The sequence below is a fragment of the Leptonotus elevatus genome, chromosome 19 (assembly GCF_054856555.1).
Source record: "Leptonotus elevatus isolate MCC_2025b chromosome 19, RoL_Lele_1.0, whole genome shotgun sequence".
NCBI classification, from domain to species: Eukaryota; Metazoa; Chordata; class Actinopteri; order Syngnathiformes; family Syngnathidae; genus Leptonotus; species Leptonotus elevatus.
The window spans coordinates 12,972,218-12,991,643 of record NC_141257.1 but is presented as its reverse complement, the minus strand read 5'-3'; the positions used below and the strand labels follow the sequence as shown (position 1 = coordinate 12,991,643).

General features: G+C 39.1%; 1 protein-coding gene across 1 annotated transcript in view; it reads right to left on the bottom strand.

Moving 5' to 3' along the window:
* Positions 1-19,426, bottom strand: part of ext1b (exostosin glycosyltransferase 1b) — a 122,650-nt gene that overhangs the window by 18,113 nt on the left and 85,111 nt on the right. Inside the window, exons 2-5 of the mRNA XM_086062135.1 lie at positions 13,927-14,020; positions 8,817-8,924; positions 6,951-7,070; positions 263-395 (exon numbers count right to left, since the gene is read on the bottom strand). Coding sequence (XP_085918261.1) covers positions 263-395; positions 6,951-7,070; positions 8,817-8,924; positions 13,927-14,020 — 455 coding nt within the window. The remainder of the gene's footprint in view (positions 1-262; positions 396-6,950; positions 7,071-8,816; positions 8,925-13,926; positions 14,021-19,426) is intronic.

Below are 19,426 nucleotides of genomic sequence, written 5' to 3'. Positions count from 1 at the left end.
GGCGGCGGCAAGTGCTGACTCAAAAAGCGATGATAGAGAGGCCAGTGAGTCAGCAAGACAAATACAAGCATCCGTCAAAGGCCCGTTCCTCCGCTCGCTACGCTCAATGGGGCCAGTAGATCAAGAGGAAAGGCCATATTTTTCTGTTGCTCAGACAAGGTCCAAATCCTCAGCTGACTGAGGAAAATGAATTCACGGGCAACACTGCCACTGATCTCATGTAATGGCATAATATGGCAACGATTTTGTGCATCTTACTGACCAAATGTGGCGTAGAAGAAGGGGAAGTCTCCAAGGTAGCTCGAGTACTGTGGCAGAGCAAAGAGCCCCCCGGGATGACTGTTCCACATCAGGGTACTCCTGGAACTGTGCTCCAAAACACGATCCTGGATGATCTGCGCATGGAAACAACAAGAGAGGGAAACATCAATACGACATACAAGCCTCCTAATGGACGTTCATCTTTAATTGACTGCGTAAGGTGCGAGTTGAAGGGCTGCGTTCAATGTGAATACATTAGCATAGTTTGAGAGTATAGAGGAGAGACCCTATGGGCTTGAGGGTATTTAAAATGGCAGACAAGCATTTTTTTATTTCGAGTCATACATGTTGGGAATAACACAGTTTGACAGCCCATTGGACCCGATCCATACATTTTCTATAGCGCTTTTCTCCATAAAAGGTAGATTATACATCTTATAACATCTTATACAATCCTGTGTAAACTGCAATGAGGTTAGTTCGTATCCCAGAGAAGGCGAAAAACTGTATGTGTGAATGAGACTTTAGATGAAGCAATTTGTTTTTTTGTTTTGATCAAAAATTAGAACACGCTTTACACAGTCTATTTTAGGGTCCAAACCTATATAGATTTTTTTTAGGCCGATGTCAATTAATGTAAATTATATAATAATGCATTTCTTTGTGCCCCAATGCATTTAAATGGATGTCGATTATACACAAATGTTCGCTATTTGTATGTATTTAAGTGTCAAATATAAATGTAGCAGTGTTTCCCACACCAGGTTAACACTTGGGCGGGCCACTCAAGTAAACTGGCCACCACCCAAGTACTTTTCAAGAAAATCTATTGATTTATTTATTTAATTTTGTCGCAACCAGATATACCGCATGTAACATTAGTTTGCCGCCACTCACTAGTGGATCATGAGGTTAGAGGAGACGCAAGTAGCAGAACTGAGACCCCCTAACCCCACCACCCGAGTGCACCCACCCAAGTAGATTTAAAATCTGTGGGAAACAAAGTATTACATGTATATTTTGTATTTTGTTGTTGTATTGCCTCAACTGCGACTCTCTATGGTGTCAACAACTTTTTACCGACAAACAGAATTGCGCTCTCTTTAATTGCTTAAAAGCTTTGAATAAATCAAGATGTTTTTTCTGCCTTTTCTGCTATACATTTTCAGATTTGTTTTCAATTTTGTGGACATTTTATGGTAGTTTTGAGGATTTCTTGTTTTTCTTGGCATTTTATAGGTACTTTTTGAATGTTCTGCAATTGCAAAGGTATTTAAAAAAAACCTTTTGTATCCATCTTTTGTCTCTTTCTAACATCGAAAAAAATTTGACTGACAATTTTGAAATATATAATTCTTGATTTTTTATTTATTTGTTGATTCATTTAAAGAATATTTCATCTAAAAAAATAATTAATTAATTAATTAACATGGAAAAACAAGTTAATGTCTACAAATTTTTTAGAGATCCACAGAGCGCCACAGGAAAGGGACTAAAGAGCCACATGCGGCTCCAGAGCCGCAGGTTGCAGACCCCTGATCTCGTGTATCAGCCAAAGAGTTCCGGTAACAAAGTCATCAGTTGCATCTAAGCAGGAAGTCAGTCAGGCCTGCCTCCATCCTTTCTGAGCCCAAATGGAGCAGTCACTCAGAGTCAGACGGCAGAATGGCCACTATTCTCTCAGCCGTCTCTCCGTGCCGGCGGCCTCGGCTTGGCCGGCTGAACAAGCAGGCGGAGAACAGAGATATTGCTACCTTGCCCTTGAGCCAAGCTAAATTGCTTCAGTAAAACAGGCGCAGGTTTAGGGGCCATGTTTTATGTCCGCTATTGAATCGGGAGGTGATGGCTGCTGGCTTGGTAAGTCAGAGGAGAGTCCGGTGATTTGTAGCGATGGGTGAGCAGCTGATAGCTATTTGGAATGTAAAAAAGTTATGATTATAGCTGGAGGGGCCCCACCGTGATAATATTGACAAAGCAACATAAAGATTCTTCATAGTGAGGGCAGGAAGGTGTGCGTAAAAATGCAAGGGGTGAGCTTTTTTTATTTTTATTTAACACCCCCGAGCTTGGTTTCATTTGCTTTTGCCGGAAAGATTAACGTGTTCGCCATTGACTTATCTCTCAAAACACTGGCTGCCACCTTAAAAAGCCACAGCCTTTCCACCTTACGATGGGCAATTTGGCTCGCTTGACTGCCGCTCCTCCCCCGTCAGCAGAACCTTAGTCGCGACGTGATGGACGACTCAATCTCACCTCCGAACAGCCACAATCAACCAATTAGAGCATGACAGATAAATCCTGGTTCTCTGGGAGTGCACTGTGAGTTGGGCTTTAATAGGCGACTTTTAATAGGCCAACCGGCAACTCACATTCAGCTGTATTGACCTTGGGATTGGTGGGAAGATGTGTGATTGGTTTGCTTCCTTGCAGGAAACACTGCATGATAGGGGGAACGGCAGACCATCGCAAAGGTTGCTGGCTCTTGACACTGCACTTTTTTAAATTCTAATTGAACTACAAAATCATGGCATGATTGTCAAGGAAGAAGCAGATTTCGATACCACTTTTTTTTAGACCGTTCGAGTGCTCATCTTTTCAGTACTCAACGATACTGACTAGGGATATTGGGCATTTTGACGAGTATCGGTAAAAAATAATCTGACGGCCGATAGAAAGTATATCTGAAACCATTTTAATCTTGGGGAACTATTTATTCAAATTTTTAGTTAACTTTATAAGAGATGCTGCTGACCCTGGGAACCTTCTGAACCTTTATTTTTTGTTCAACGTTAAAACAAAGATTAAGATTCCAGTTATTTAAACATTTTGGAAAAAAATATTTACTGTAGAAAACTATATAGGGATATGGTATTTACTTGTTTAAGTTTCCATTGAACTTTTTAAGACGTACTGATAACCTTAGGAGCTCCCTGAGCATTTTGTTACAAATTTGATAGGTTGTCTATTGTCTATGATAAAAAAACAAAAACAAAACGTCTACATTTTGAAAAGTCAGAAAAATTGTAATAATAATGCTTTAAGACATTACAACAAAGTCGAATTTGTATTCCCCCTTTTTATAGCATAGTAAAATTCCTTAAATGAAATGAAATTAATGAAAATTTTCTATTAATCCCCCCCCCCAATTTGTTCATAAAAGACACGCAATAAAATTAATTAAAAAAAACTAATAAAATAAAACTAATAATCCAATGGCCAGAAAAAGTCCCAATCAAAAACAAAATAAATGCTTGTAAAACGTATTTTTAAGGAATAGAGCAGTGCTTCTCAAAAATGTTTTGTTATGTGACTATAAATAATATAATTTGTCTATAAAATTGTTGTAAGTCGTAGTATACCACTGTAGAGGGACACCCATGACGTGAGAGCAGCACTGCCACCTACTGTAGAGGATGTGCAATCACACTTTATTTTTGTATGGCAAAAAAAAAAAAAAACTTCCCTCAGGTCACATGCACCCAATATAAAACTATTTGTGGCAATCAAAGTGCTACAACTGATTGTGAAGCTAGATGCTAATGCTATCTAGCTACAATATCACCAGTCAATGCTTAGCAACGCTGGTGACAGGAAACGTTCCCTCGAAAGTGTAAAAAAAGTAATAATGGGGCTCATTTCTATATATTAATCTCTATATTATTTGTTGTCCAACCCCGCACATTGTGTGACAGTTTAGCCGGCCGGGTTCAGCCTTAAGTGTGTGTAAGTGATTTTGTGTGGACGGTTGGAGGGTCGACAAGATGAATTAACCATGTCGCTTGTTATCTGCGGGGCAGCCACGGTAACGCCATTTACATATGTCACCCTCTCTCCACCCCGCTTGCCTCGTACTTTTACAGGACAGTCAGTCAGGATTAAGGCCGAGCTGCATTCCACACACACTCACACACACACGCTGAGTCACCTTGCTCTTTAGTGCAGACTGACAACATGGCAAGGTTGTGCCTGGGTGGTGCGTCGTGTGTATCTGAGCTGACAAACCTTGACATATGGAGATGTGCTTTTGACTCGACGTGTGTGTGTGCGCCTGCGACAATGGCAGCTCAGCGTGCAGCAGGCTAGATAACAATAGACCTGCGATGTAGCGATAGACACAATCACACGGCATCTCCATGCTGTGGCCATGACAGATTGCGAGTTTAGAAAAAGCTGCATAGGCAATAACGTCCGGGAAGTTGCACCTGAGTCAATCTCGTTCACATGCGATGCAGTAAGACGGCAAATTAAACATGTGGTATTTTGATATGAGCAGGAGACGAAGTCTAACACGTCGGTAACCTCGGAGAGAAACGCGCACATTTGGCGCAGCCTTCATCCCCTCCTCGGTAAACAAATTTGATGAAGACGTTCCGGTCACAAACTCCATGAACTGGGTTAGTGTTGAATAAAATATGAGGTCAGTGGAAGAGAACTTCAACGGCGCTGAAGTACTACGCTTCAAATGATGAAACACAAACTGTCGGTTCTAGGGATTGTGGAAAAAACAAGTATAAATATCAGAACAGCTCATATCATGAAAAGAGAGAAGTTCAAATGCACGTCCGCAAATAGGTGCCAGTGTAATTGGATTCTATGTACAACAATTTTGCACCTTGAACCTATTTACGGCACTAGCATTTGTCAGAATAACAGATCACATCATAAACAACATTTTCTGATGACTGAAGTCTTATTTGGAATAATCAGTGAGCCTCAGTCATATTAAGAAATCTTTGCAGTGGGTTTGAACCGCTGACTCCTTGGACACATTTCATTTCCCTTTGCTCTTTTATGACAAACAATTATGCTGCTATGACTAATGTGGCACTCTTTGGAAATTACTGTTGCACATGACAAGGCTGGCTTTCAATGTTTCAACCTTTCTTATTTTTGATTATGATTATTATTTCTATAATGACAATGTACACTTTTAAGTATTTAATTCAAACTGCTGAATATTATTAAAACATTTTCCTTGCTAATTGGTTATGCTGCCTTTTAGCGAGGCAAGTGTCGTCCAATTTGACAATATAATGATGTTTAAAGTGTTTTAATGACGTCAGTGACACACATTTTTACCAAAATCATCACGATTAGAACACTCTTTTCACTGTCTATTTAAGACCTATATTGATTTTCGTTAGGCCAATGCCGATAATACAGATTACTGATTAATTGGTTAATTAATTAAAAAAAATATATAATGCATTTTTTTGGCCTCAATGCATTTAAACGGGTGTCTGTTATACATGGATTTTTGCTATTTGCGGTCTAAACTAAACTATAAATGTATGTATTGCAACTCTTGTTGCACTTGTTATGCACCATGGTCTACCCCAGTGGTGTCCAAACTATGGCCCGGGGGCCATTTGTGGCCCACCATCCATTTTTAAGATGCCCACTGATATACTAAAAATGACATCTGTGACTGATAAATTAGTTTTAGATACCGTGCAGCTTTTCTAAATATGCAATTAAACAAGTAACAACATTTTTCTTTATAGCGTAATAAATACAATTTAAAAATCTATATACACCAATATAGCATTTTTCCTTTCCTTTAACACAATGAACACAATGTGGTTGTGATGTTAATGAATATGAAATAATCCCATCAAGTATGTACGGATACTTGATGGGATTATTTCATATTCATTAACTCGTTTGCTCCCAAAAACATATAGATACATTCTATTTTAAATGTTTTAAGTGCCCTAAAGACGTATTTATACGTTTTTATGTATTTTTTTTTTTTAATGCTAGAGCATCCAGAAGACTTTGATGCAGCTTTTGAACTGCAGAGAATGGGTGAGGTAATGGTAGTAATTACAAAAATGGCCAACAGCTGGGAGCAGAGTATAAGAGATCAACCAGGGCCGTTATAAAAAAAAGCTAATTTAACCACAGTTTTAAACTGATTTGTCAATAATGATGAAACATAGCTATATTATAATGCTAATTGCTGCAAAACGGAAACAGATACTGATGAAAGAAGAGACTCTAATCTTTCTCTTGGTAAGTTCCACGTTTTTATAGCCATAGAACACAATATTCTGTGGGCCTTGCAAAATCAGTCAAAATCCAGTAAAACAGCTGGGAGTGAAGGGGGTTGCCTCAGTAAAAATAGCTGGGAGTGACTGAGTTAAAAACGTCAGTGGGGAATATGGTTTTACTGAAGGTCAACAGTGTGGTCATCGCTCTCTATTTAAATGGTTAGAGAATTGAGACAGAGCCTTTTTCAGCTCTCGCTATCACTGATGCAGCGCTTCAACCACTTTCACTACAAGCACCACTAATGCTTCGCCTCTGTAAGGACCACGGGAATCAATGTATGAGTAAATTCATCACTTCCAGTATCGTCAACTACAACCTGGACCGTGAGTCATCATCCATCATGCTACAGAAGAACAGATTCTTTATTGACATATTTGAATGAAAAGGGATTTCATTGTCATAGAGAAAAATTAACAGTGTTCTCTCGCTTCTTTGTGAACATGTGGTTTACATTTTTGCGCCGTCTATAAATGACACCGTACCCCGTCGCTTTGCTCGCGGCACGACGCCGACGAGACAACGCGGAACGAAAGACTGATTTGATCGAATGCGCTGTGGCACTTCGGCCCCCGGGAGGGTGATTGATGATGAGGAGTGGGGAGGGTGTGAAGGGGGTGCGTGCGTTGGCTCCTCACCTCCAGTGTGGTCAGCACTATTTTTTCCACCGAGGAGAAGTAGGCCTCCCACAGGAATTGTGTCTGCTGTCTGAGCGAGAGGATCTTATCCTGGTGAATGGAACGCACCGTGGTAGGAATCTGGGAGAGACAGAGAGCAGCGAGTCAGCAGCCAGGTACAACCGTGTATTTTTTATTTTATTTTTTATTTTTAGAAGGGTCCTAAAAAAGTGTTGACACTGCTGTAGTAATCTTGTATATTGTGGTACATATTAAGTTTTACAATGTTACCTTTTATTTTATTTTTTTTACCATTGAGCCCAATAAAATTTTACGACGTAAAAACGAAAAATTATGAATAAATAAATTGAAAATGAATAGAAATGCCATTAATTAGTTTCAGCCTCCTCTAACAAAAACACACGCGCAAAAATGAAATATGTTAAGGACAGCACCACTCCATAGTATTGCACGTTAACAAAAAACTATAAATAAATAACAATTAAATAAAACATAAAGCACAGTTTGTGCTTCATGGCCACCGGGGGGCAGTATATTACAGTCATTCCTACATGAGGAAGAAGAGTTTCACAACTACTGTATGTTGCAGTAATATTCTTTTTTGTTGTTGCAGAGGTTAAAGAAAATATTAGGGATATGCGATACCACTTTTTTTTTCAAACCAATACAAGAAGGTGCACTCAACTTTTGATGTGCATGTGCGCGTGTAGTCTATTCTTCGAATTTCTCATTCTTAATCGTAAATGGCCACAAAGGGTTAAAAAAATCAAACACCAACTCTGAACTTTGTTGGATTTTTAAAAGCATATTGGAAAATTAAGATTTGCAAAATATTTGATTTATTTTAAATTTTTATTATTTATTTATATATTTAGTATATCTTTTTAAATCTTAGTCAATAGACATCTTTGTTTTAAAATTGTATTTTTGTTGTATTTTTTAAAAACTTCACCTTTCAATTTCAGACAGAAAGAGAAGGTGCAGAGAGTTCCGAGAGTCAGTAGCATCTCTAATAAAGTTAAATGAAAATGTATACAAATAGATGCAATAGCATCAATGCAATTGCTCAAAAAGACTGATTCCAATAGTTGTCAGAATGCTGAATATCGGAGCCGGTCTAAGAGGTCTATCCCTATGACACTCGGCAATCCCTCGAAAATATATGAGTATTGTTAGATTGCCTGTCTACGTGTGTACTGCACCATTTGTGTTCAAATATCCATTTCTGAAAATGCGGACATGATATTTGTTAGTCCGTCTATTCTTGCCATTATATGTTAAGTTAGTGGACTTTAAGGCAAATGTTTGTGGTTATTTTAAATAGGCTCCGTGTAATTCTCTTTGTTTTAGTTATGTTTAGTTTGACGGTCAACTTCAACAGGAAGTGACATTAAAAATAAAGTTGCGTATTACATGACATATAGTGAATAAGACTTGAATCATACTGTATTTAAAATACAATTCTAGTCAGATGCCAGACAGCATAATGAGCTCAGATTAGACTCCTCTTATGCCGAAAGACTCAATGTCAAGCATTATTCGGCACTTGATTCAAATTTCAGACTTAATCGGCATATAATTACTTTTCCCCCCCATTCATGAATATCACACAGTTCAATCTATTTGCTCATTGTATTTACTTGCCCTCTGGTGTAACAAAAAGTGAGCCAGAGTGATATTTCTAGGCCTCGCTATCGCTGCCCGAATTGAGTTTACTTGACAACCCCTGGAAGAAAACAACAATAGTGCAATCAATTCTGGGGAAGAAAGAGCCTGCGTTCAGCACTTTGCAAGTCATATGAAGGTTTACTTCAGGGGTGGGAGTGCTGCCGTTTGTCCCTCCGGTACCGTTTGCCGGTGATTTACCTGCAGCAGGAGCCTCTCGTCACCGATGACTGCTGCCGTATTCCAGTTGATGATCTCGGAGAAAGGCAGCTCCCAGCCGTTACTAAGCATCACCGGCACGCAGGCGGCCTGACAGAAGACACACACACACACACACACACACACACACCAGACAGAGAGGGGAGGTCAGACAGGATATGCTGCCTACACAAACACTTTTGGGAGGCTCCGTCTGGACGGACTTGGCATACATTGGGCTTCAGATATCAAATTCATGGTCATGATCAGATCAAATATTCTGCCATGACAAATACAAATTAGCTACTTATTTTGACTGATTAAAAAAGACAATTGTGGGAATGCTGGAAGCAGGCCAGTTAGCTCAGTGCTCAGAACAATTACCTCCCCCACGGAGAACCTGGGTCCAAACCCCGCTTGGACCACATTTTAGGACATTTTAGGTTAATTTCAATTGACTATCAGATCAGGAAATGGATTATAATTTCACTGAAATGTTTAAATCCCACTTTAGCCAGATTGCCGTTCAAGTTTTCTTTTCGTTCATTTGTCATTTAACTACAGTTAAAAATGTGTAAATGTTCACATAATTAATCTTTCAATTTCCTTCATAAGCATTCAACGTAGCATTCAGCTATTAGCATTCAGCTTACAGCATTCCCACGCAATTTCTGTAGCAATTGCACTTAGTCTAGTTTACAATGTTTAGTCTCTAAGGAGCATTCAATTCAACTGTTAAGCAGTATATCAATGCCTTTGTTGTTACTTCGCTGAATTTGAACGCTGAACCAGAGATAAACCCTGACAGATGTTAGCTTAGTGCTAGCTAGCTGCTAAAACAGACACGGCATGGATGGATTAAAAACTTTACCAAAAGTGAAAAATACGCTGGGTTTTGTGTATTGTAGGTAAAGACCGATTATCGTCCGGCCCGATTATCGGCATTTGTACGTATTTGAACGCCGATAAAGCTGGTATCTCACTGAGATGTTCGCAGAGAGTTTTTACATGTCGCAAAGACATTTCGAACATATTTAGACACATTTTCACTGTCGGCGAAGATCTTTTGAAACTTTTTACAAACCTTGACAAAAAACCCTAATTAGCTCCATTCACATTTCACATGCATTTGGCGCTCAGTGAGATACAGAGAACTTTTCATTTATGGATTTCTTTAAATTTCCACTTTATAAAAAATTATGCGGACTCTGGACACTCTCTACACTTTTTATTTTTTTAAAAGAAGATAAATTATTTTGAAATTTTTGAAAATGTATCCTAGAAGCTCCAACAAAGCTGTCAATTTTTTATATGCTTAAAATTAAAAGAAAGTTTTTTTTTGTTTTTGTTAAATTTTGACACTAATATTTTCTCTCTTACTGCAAATGAATATCAGCTTGAAATATCAGTCTCGACTACTAATAAACATATAGTGTATTGCATTGTATTAATTGTTTTATTGTATTGTGACCATTATAGGAGCGTATCCAATTTCCATTTGAACTGACAACACAGCATAAAAACTGAACAACTGCTGTTACGACATGACTATTATGAACTAACATTTTGTAAAATGAGGGGAGAAAAAAATCCATGCGCATTCTGTGTGTTAACAGCTATGCGAGAGGATTTTTTTTAGCCACACGGGGACACCAAAACAAGCTTGTAAAGCCACATCAACACATCAAGCACCTTATAAATGCCAAATGTGGAGCAGGTTAACAAACAGTAGTTTACAGATCCAGGTGCTGTTGCTGGGTCAATATGTGCTCTCTGGAGGGAAATTAATGTTGTGCGCAACACACTGAAGACAGCACAGCACGGGTACGGAAAGAAAACTGCTATTGCGTTGCTACTGGAAACAAGAATGATGACTGTGAGGAGGCAAGTATATGCAAAAATGATATCATACATAATGGAGGTTTATTGAATGAGGGGTTTCACATTGAACAAAAGGACACTCAATATATCAATTTGCATTCATATTGATTGTTTGTATGAGGAAAAATGAGCTAACTGCATTAATATGATATAGACAAAAGTATTGAAAAACCTCATCAGTCTCTCTCTCTCTCTCTCAAACTTCATACTACCTTCTAATTCCATTTTTAATAAAAGCAAAAGAAAGGCGTCCCAATACTTTTGTCCATGTTGTGCATCTCAGCGGCATGCAAATGAGCCTCTGCCGTTTCCAAGCCTTAAGACTCAGCAGAAAGTTCAAAATGAGGACTATTTTCCAAACGCAAGCATAATTAGGCCCTAAGTAAATATGAGAATATGAATTAGTGTGGCTGAATATTGTCAACAGTTACCTTGATCAATATTATTTTCATCAAACAAAATCATTTTTTTCTTTTTTACTTAAGAAAAGGTGTAATGAAGCTGAATGTGACCTTTGGCAACAGTGTGGCACTGGGATGGAGGCGCCGTAGAGAGAACAGCTGGTGTGTGTGCGCGCTCGTGTGTTCGTCAGTGCGAGTCTGACGTAATGACGGTCCTGTCGCTCCCGGGTCATAAAGGTGTCAGCTTGACCGCAACTGGCCCTCAGGCTCTGCGGCGGTCCGCTTCACACATGCACACAAATGCGCGTGTGTTATAAGAATTGCTCTGCCCTTCTAGTCCAGCCTGTGAATCCTACTTCCTCTGTCTCCCTAGTGTAAATGGTGAATCGATGGATCCCAGTGAGTCAAATCGCGAAAGTCAAGAGTTAAAAATAGATAGTGCTGCCATGTGACTATTGCAGATGAGTGAGGTAAATGTACTTATGAGGTGCGTATTCTCAGGTAAGGTAAAGGCAGCAGTGATGTTGAAATTATATATAAATAAATCATAAAAATTAGGCATATACAATATTTATGTTCTTAATTTATGAATGTATTAGAATAATATACTGTATGCCAAATGCAAAATAAATAAATAAATAAATAAAAATATACTTTTACTTGCACATGCAAGTTTTTAGCATTTAGCCTACTAGAACGTTCAAACGTATTTGCAAGTAAACTTGCCAGTCAAAAATGTTTACTCCACATTGGCAGGTCTATGCTTCCGTAACAATGGAGTCGATTCTTAGATTATTTACAGCTCACACTGTGTTTAAACAACCTTGTATCATATAGAGTGTAGGGCTGAGCAATAAATCAAATTCATTTGATTGATCGTCATTTTAAAAATGTAATCGTTGCAAATGAGCTAAATCGTGAAATGGAGGTCCATATAAATATTATACATTTATCATAAATTACACTATTTATAAATTAAAATATAGATTAATTGTATCATCATTGGGGTCATTTGGGGTCATCATTAATTGTACCTGGAGGTGGGGCTCGAAGGCGAGCGTCTGGTGGCCGGGCCATAGGGCCCGGCCGGGCACAGCCCGAAAAGGCAACGTGGGTCCCCCAAGTGGAGGAGTTCAAGTATCTTGGGGTCTTGTTCACGAGTGAGGGTAGGTTAGAGCGGGAGATCGACAGGCGGATCGGTGCAGCGTCTGCATCACTGCAGACGCTGTATCGGTCCGTTGTGGTGAAGAAGGAGCTGAGCCGAAAGGCAAAGCTCTCGATTTACCGGTTGATCTACATTTCTACCCTCACCTATGTTCACGAGCTCTGGGTCGTGACCGAAAGAACAAGATCCCGGATACAAGCGGCCGAAATGAGTTTCCTCCGCAGGGTAGCCGGGCTGTCCCTTAGAGATAGGGTGAGAAGCTCTGTCATCCGGGAGGTACTCAGCGTCGAGCCGCTACTCCTCCGCGTTGAGAGGAACCAGTTGAGGTGGCTCGGGCATCTGGTTCGGATGCCTCCTGGACGCCTCCCTGGGGAGGTGTTCCGGGCATGTCCTACCGGCGGGGGGCCCCGGGGATGACCCAGGACACGCTGGAGAGACTACGTCTCTCGGCTGGCCTGGGAACGCCTTGGGATCCCGTCGGAGGAGCTGGCTGAAGTGGCTGGGGAGAGGGAAGTCTGGGCTTCCCTGCTAAAGCTGCTGCCCCCGCGACCCGACCCCGGATAAGCAGAATTGAAGACGGAACGGAACGAACGGATATTAATTGTAATATTAACAATAACTAGACAGAGTCATTCATTTCAGTGAAATTATAATCCATTTCCTGATATAATAGTCAGTTGCTATACATGTATATCATGTAGCATAATGGCCATGGATATTTTTGCAATGTACAGTTGGAGGTTGGATTCGAACCTGCAACCTTCTGGTTACTGGACAACACACTTTACCAACTGCAAGTAGGACTTAGAAACATTTCAATGTCCGTCCCATTGAAAATAAATGTGGAAAAGTTGACATTTAACGTTAAATTGTGTGAATACTGTAAGTAATATGAAATCAGAGGATGTATACTACGGGTGAATTTTTTAAGCAAGTAGAAATTTGAACGGTGTAAATCCAAAGTATTATGTGGGAGTTGTTACATGGCAAAAAAAAAGGTGTGGAGAATAAAAATCACAGGGGAATATATGTGGAAATTAATAATAATAATAATTAAATAAAACGTTAATTAATAAATAATTATTTTTAAAATGTGCACAAGTTTTTACGTTTACGTAAAAAAAAAAAAAATCTGTATACATTATTGTTGTCTGAACTTTTTGCACAATGATTATTTTTGAATAAATAAAATATTTAAACAAATTAATTACTTTGATTAAAATTTATTAAAATTGTAATCGTCCAGAATGACTTAAGAAAATGTATATATATATATATATTTTTTGGGCCATGTCACGCAGCCCTAATAGAGTATGTTAAAAAAGCAAATGTTTTAAAAACACTTCGGTGTTGCTTTTCAGGTGCCTAAAATCTGAACGCTATTAAAATTGCCCAATTATAACATTAACCATTTGCAACGTGAGAGTCTCTATAAGACGGTAAAAAAAGTGTTAGATTCGTAATTAATCAGGGAAAAACATTTTTTCCCATTAGCCCATCTATTAAAGTGAAGCAACAATTACCAAGCTTTCAAGTGTTCTCAATTATGAAACAACTGAAAGGGAAGATTGTTATTAATGTAGCTTGTGGGCATGAATTTGCGGCATGCTTTATCCCGTGTGTTAATGTGCAGTGCGAGTGCGTGCGAGAGTTTTGTTTTTTTTACCTGCAGGGCTTCTAGAAAGCGAAAGGAGCCCAGCCTTCTGCCTCGGGGTACCAGGCAGAAGGTGGAGTTGTGGAGCATCTCTTTGTAGTCATACCTGCAGAGACACAACATAGGAGTAACGTGGGGTCAAATGTGGAATTTAGCAACATTAGAAAATAAATAAATAAATAAAAGCACTAAGAATCTGCTGACTTGGGGCGAGAGTACCCCCTAGACTGGTAGCAGGCCTGAATGATTTTGAAAAATAATTTTTTCCCACTCAATAATGTGATAGCATTTAATATGCAGTTATTTTTTCAAGGTCCTCCCCGTCCATGTATTTTATTTTTTATTTTTTACAAATAACCAAACAAAAAAATAATCTGTGCTGCAATACTCAAAATCTAATTTCGTACACAAAAATGTTTTGGACTTATGCTAAAACAAAGGCAAATGAACCATGACTTCATCTAAAAGACAGTTTATTTATTTACTTAGTTTATCTACTTAGAATTGTTAATTTACTTAACACTTTGAATGGTGGTCTTTTAAGCGTTCGCTACTACATCCATGTCAAAGATCTCTCAACTGCGAGGCAGACATGCCAACCATTAGGGGTGGGAATTTTTTTACCGTCTCACGATTCGATTCCGATTTTTGGGGCTGCGTTTCCTTTCAATTTTTTATTCAAAACAATTTTTGATTCAAAACGATTTGTTTGACAGTGATTTCTGCTTCAATCGATGGATGTGCAAAGAATCATCATGATCTACTCCAGTCTGCTTTGCAAGACAGAATGACAAATAGAGATATTAAACTGTGTTTGTGTGAATTTTATTTTATTATTATTATTTCACATTTATTAAGTTTTGAATTGTAAGGAAAGTGTCCCTTTTCACAAAAATGAATGTGTACTCCACAACTGCTCCTCTATATAGCTAACTATAAATTTGAACTTTTATAGTATATATTCTACCCTCCCTGAACAGACTGAGTACCGTTTGGCAGATAGCGAACATTCCCTCAAAAAGAGTCCAATGTTGCTGGCTTCAAGCTGTTTATTACACTCCAGTTGAGGTTAACTGTAAAACTATATACACAAAATGAAGAGAATTACACACAGTGCACACTTAAATCCAAACAAACTAGCTAGCTAGCTCAAGACTATGGAAAGCGCCATTGACTCGCTAATGCTAATGAGCCGGCTAGTCGCGGCACTTTTATCACTAAAAGAACAACAGCTATTCATACAAAACCACCGCAAGAATGTATTTAGAGAATTAACTTAACATTACTCACAGGCATATGCACTTCCTATGCTGAAAAAACAGCAACCTTGTATTGACATAACTTGATTGTAACTTGTTTCTTCTACTCTTTATTGTGAACGTGCGGAACCACACTGCCTCCAAGTGGCCAAATCATGTACTACACGAACAGCGCTACTAAAGGTACACACAAACAAGGGACATAAAGTATAAAAAAAATTGATTTGTGGACATTTTCTATTGATCCTGAACCGTAGGAAATGAGAATGTCGATTCTTATGTGAATTGATTTTTTTGGCACACCCCTAACCATCATATTACACTGACTCGCACTGAAAAGGAGCCAGCTAAGACCATTTGACCGCACATAATACGTTCTTGAAAGCACAACCCAATTGTAACTAAGCGAAATGTATCATCCTCTCGGGATAATGCTCTCCACCTCCGTTCATTTCACTCGCAACACTCCACTCATTTGCCTTCTCCTCATATCTCCCAACAACATGCTCACTTCCACCTCCGCCTGCACCTCCCGGCGCAGTGCTCAATCCCTCTATCTCCAAAAGCAGGGAGAACGCTCCTTCCCACCCTCAGCCTCTCCTCTCTCCACTGAGGTGTGTCTTATTGCTCACCAAACAGGGTGATCAGCCCTGCCAGGGGTAATGAGCTGAGAGTGACACCTGCTTCCACCACACAGCTGGCTCACTGTGTGTGAGGGACTGAGTTATGCAAGGAAAACACAGCAAAGTAAAGAGAAATGGCGTGTGCCGGCCCATATGTTCATATTGAGCCCTTAAAGCAACAATATTTTTGGACTGTAAAATCTTTTTAAAATTGTAAACAGGGTTGTACAGTGAAAAATATCCTATGGGAACTTCTGTCAAGTGTATACATTTTAAGGGAATTTTCACTGAAGGTCTACCAGGGACATGATTTAAGATTCTAAAAATGAAACAAAATATGTTCATATTAAAGATGGGATAAATTTGAATGACCATGTATGTGTATTTAAAAAAAAGACAGCCAGTGTCAAGCTGACACTGGCTGATCACAGATGTCTCGATAGGTCATCTGCTCCCAGCGCAGCCCGCCCACAGAGTACGGGGGTGCGTCCATCGACTTGCCATCTGTCTTGCAACTTTTTTCCACTTCTCTGCTCAGAATGGTGTCTCGCGTTCCACTCTTCACAACTTCAAAAAAAATCAAAATGGAAACTTAGGCAAAGTGTGCAAAGGCAGCCTCTGGAAGTCAGCTAACGAGAGAAGCACTTTCCGCAGGTTTTTGAAGAGGGGCCTTCGATGTAGAATTATGTGGCAACTTGGCGGCAAATTTTTATTTAACTATTGTCATCCAAAATCCAGTTTGCTGTTTGACAACCAATATATACTATTTATTATAGGCATTTTATTTTGTATAACCTACAATTGTTAACGCTACACTATAATCAGTAGAAGGTGGGTCGCAAATGGCCCCCGGGCCGCAGTTTGGACACCCCTGGTGTAGACAAAGGTATTTGGTCTTGTAATCACGTCACGTTGAAATGGAAACTAATACAGTACGAGTACTTTTGTTTATATATTGTAGTCAGAGGTGGAAAATCCAGATCCAGAAAGTAAAAACCCTGTTACAGTTTGGCTTTAGCCCCTGATGCTAATTAGCTAACTAACTTAAAGCCAAACTGTGGCAGGGTTTTCACTTTCTGGACCTGGATTTGCCACCTCTGACTACAATATATAAACAAAAGTACTACCTACTGTATTAGTTTCCATTTCAACGTGACGTGATTACAAGACCAAATACCTCTGTCTACACCAGGGGTGCCCAAACTACGGCCCGGGGGCCATTTGCGACCCACCTTCTATTTCTTAGCGGCCCAAAGCATAAACACTAAATAACATTTGCCACTGTCCGCATCACTATTTGATTTTAGATAATTTCTTCTTTTTTTCTATGTAATCTACACAGATGTAAAGAAAACCATTTTTAGTAATCAGATTGGGATTTTTTTTAATTGACATTGAGACAGTAAAAAAAAAGACTTTGGTACTGTTAAGCTACTATGCTAACAATATGCTAATTTACAACTAAAAGAAAAAACGTTTTTCTTCGTGAATAAAGCTAGCAATCAAAAATGGTTTCCTCTAGGGTTGCTTGATTATGAAGAAAATATTAATCACGATTAATTTGGTAATAAATAAGTAATTTTAAACATAAAAATATTAAGACCAATACATTTCTATGAAGTAAAATTATTCAAGTTCCGTCTGGGCCAAACAAGATTTATTAAATTAGTTATTTTAAAATAAAAAAAAGGTGCAAATATATGAATTTAAACAACTCAAAATTAGTATTAATAATCTTTTATTTTTGTTTACGATTATGCAAATTTTGTAATTGTGGAATGTAATAATGGGCTCTTTGCACAAATCCACTACTTCCTGAACTCAGCACCACATTTCCTGTCTTTCATGATTGGACAAACTGATTAATACAGGTGTGTCTGGCCATTGTCGTCGGTTAGGCACACCTGGATTTGTGCAAAGAGCCCATTAAAATTGTAATTGAATTTCGATTAATTGCACAGCCCTAGTTTCCTCCTTTCTGCTTCTTATAAAGTCGAATTAATGATCATAAAAATATCAACTTCCTACAGATTTTCTTTTGTTTAGTTCTCATTGTAGAGATCAATATAATACAGGTGCGGATCTTCTACTGGGTCACAGGGCTGCGGACTACCCCAAAATGTGTGTATCACCTTTTAACAGAAAGATGAAATGTACTCTTTTTTTTTTTTTATCTACAATTTATAGACAATATGAAATTGCTTTGCAATTTTTTAATGAACCTTACAGTTTTCTATTTTTCCGTATGCGGCCCTCGGAGGAAAACCACTGGTCTACACAGGGTTGATGAACATATTAGGAGTAAACAGGGGACACAATTAAGCCTGAATTTGCAGCTGCATTCAAATATAATGAATCCATAATACGCTTTCAAACATGATTTTAATAATGAACTCAGCGGGTTTCTCAGGTGAAGGATTAAGTGAGAGGAAAAGCAGAAAATCTTTAGACATGAATCGATACAACGTGAAGGTTACAGGACTCGCACAACAATCTACATCGTCGTGCAGTACTCGCGTGAATAACGGGATACTGCCTCATCTGTTCTTTAGCACTAATGAAGAGCGGGGACATGACAGCTTGTGATAACAACCCACCCTCATTTACACCTTCACGCGCACCGTTCTGCTCTGCACACGCGGCGACACTTTTGACACAGTGGCCATCGCACAATCCGAGTGAACAAGCGAAAGCTGGCGTAGCTCCATGTTGACATCCACCTGTCAAAAAACACCTTCCCACCATTTTCACGAATGTCACAACACGGAAGAGAACATTTTCAGAAGGGCTGAGACTTTTGAATGTCTAAGGTCCAGGGTGAAGCTGCAGGTGGAAGCCTAAAATAGGACGGGCCCTGCTGTGTAAATCCGCCTTGGCTTTACTTTCTTCCTGCCTCCCTTGGCTCCTTTCCTCATCCCTCTCCCATACTCTGCTGATTTTGAGTTCAAATAAGACATCGGCCTTGTTTTACTTGGACTCCATTTTCGGGGCTGTGACAACACTTTTGCTGTTTGTCCTTGAGGCCTTGTGATGGCTGAAAGAAAACGACCATTCACCCCTGGAGGTGTTAGCTGACCTTTCCACTTTATTCACTCGTAGTCAACAAAAGCAATCCTCAGTTCAGCATGACTCATTTAGCGATCTGTGCCTCACCGGCTTGCGATGGGGATCATAGCAGATAGTTGGAATCACTGACTGTCGGCCATTCTGTCGATTGTCTGTGATTGATTGTTGGCTAATTGCATCAACGGATACAAAATGGAGGGCATTAATTGGCTGTAACTGCAAGAGACGCTCTTAACTGTTAAAGGGGAAGTCAACCCAAATAATTATTTTTTACAATAATTCTATGCAGCCCCACTAATCTAAATATGGCATTCTGGTTAACTCATTTATTCGCAGCCATTTTCAATGAAGCAACCCCCTTTGCTCGCTGCTGTTTTACTGGATTTTGACTGTTTTTGCAAGGCCCACAGAATTTTGGGTTCTATTGTTATAAAAACATGGAACCTACCAAAAGAAAGAAGTTTCTTCTTTCATCAGGAAAAAAGTATATCTCTATTTGTTTCCGTTTTGCAGCAATTAGCATTAGAATATAGCTAAGTTTCATCATTATTCGCAAACACTATT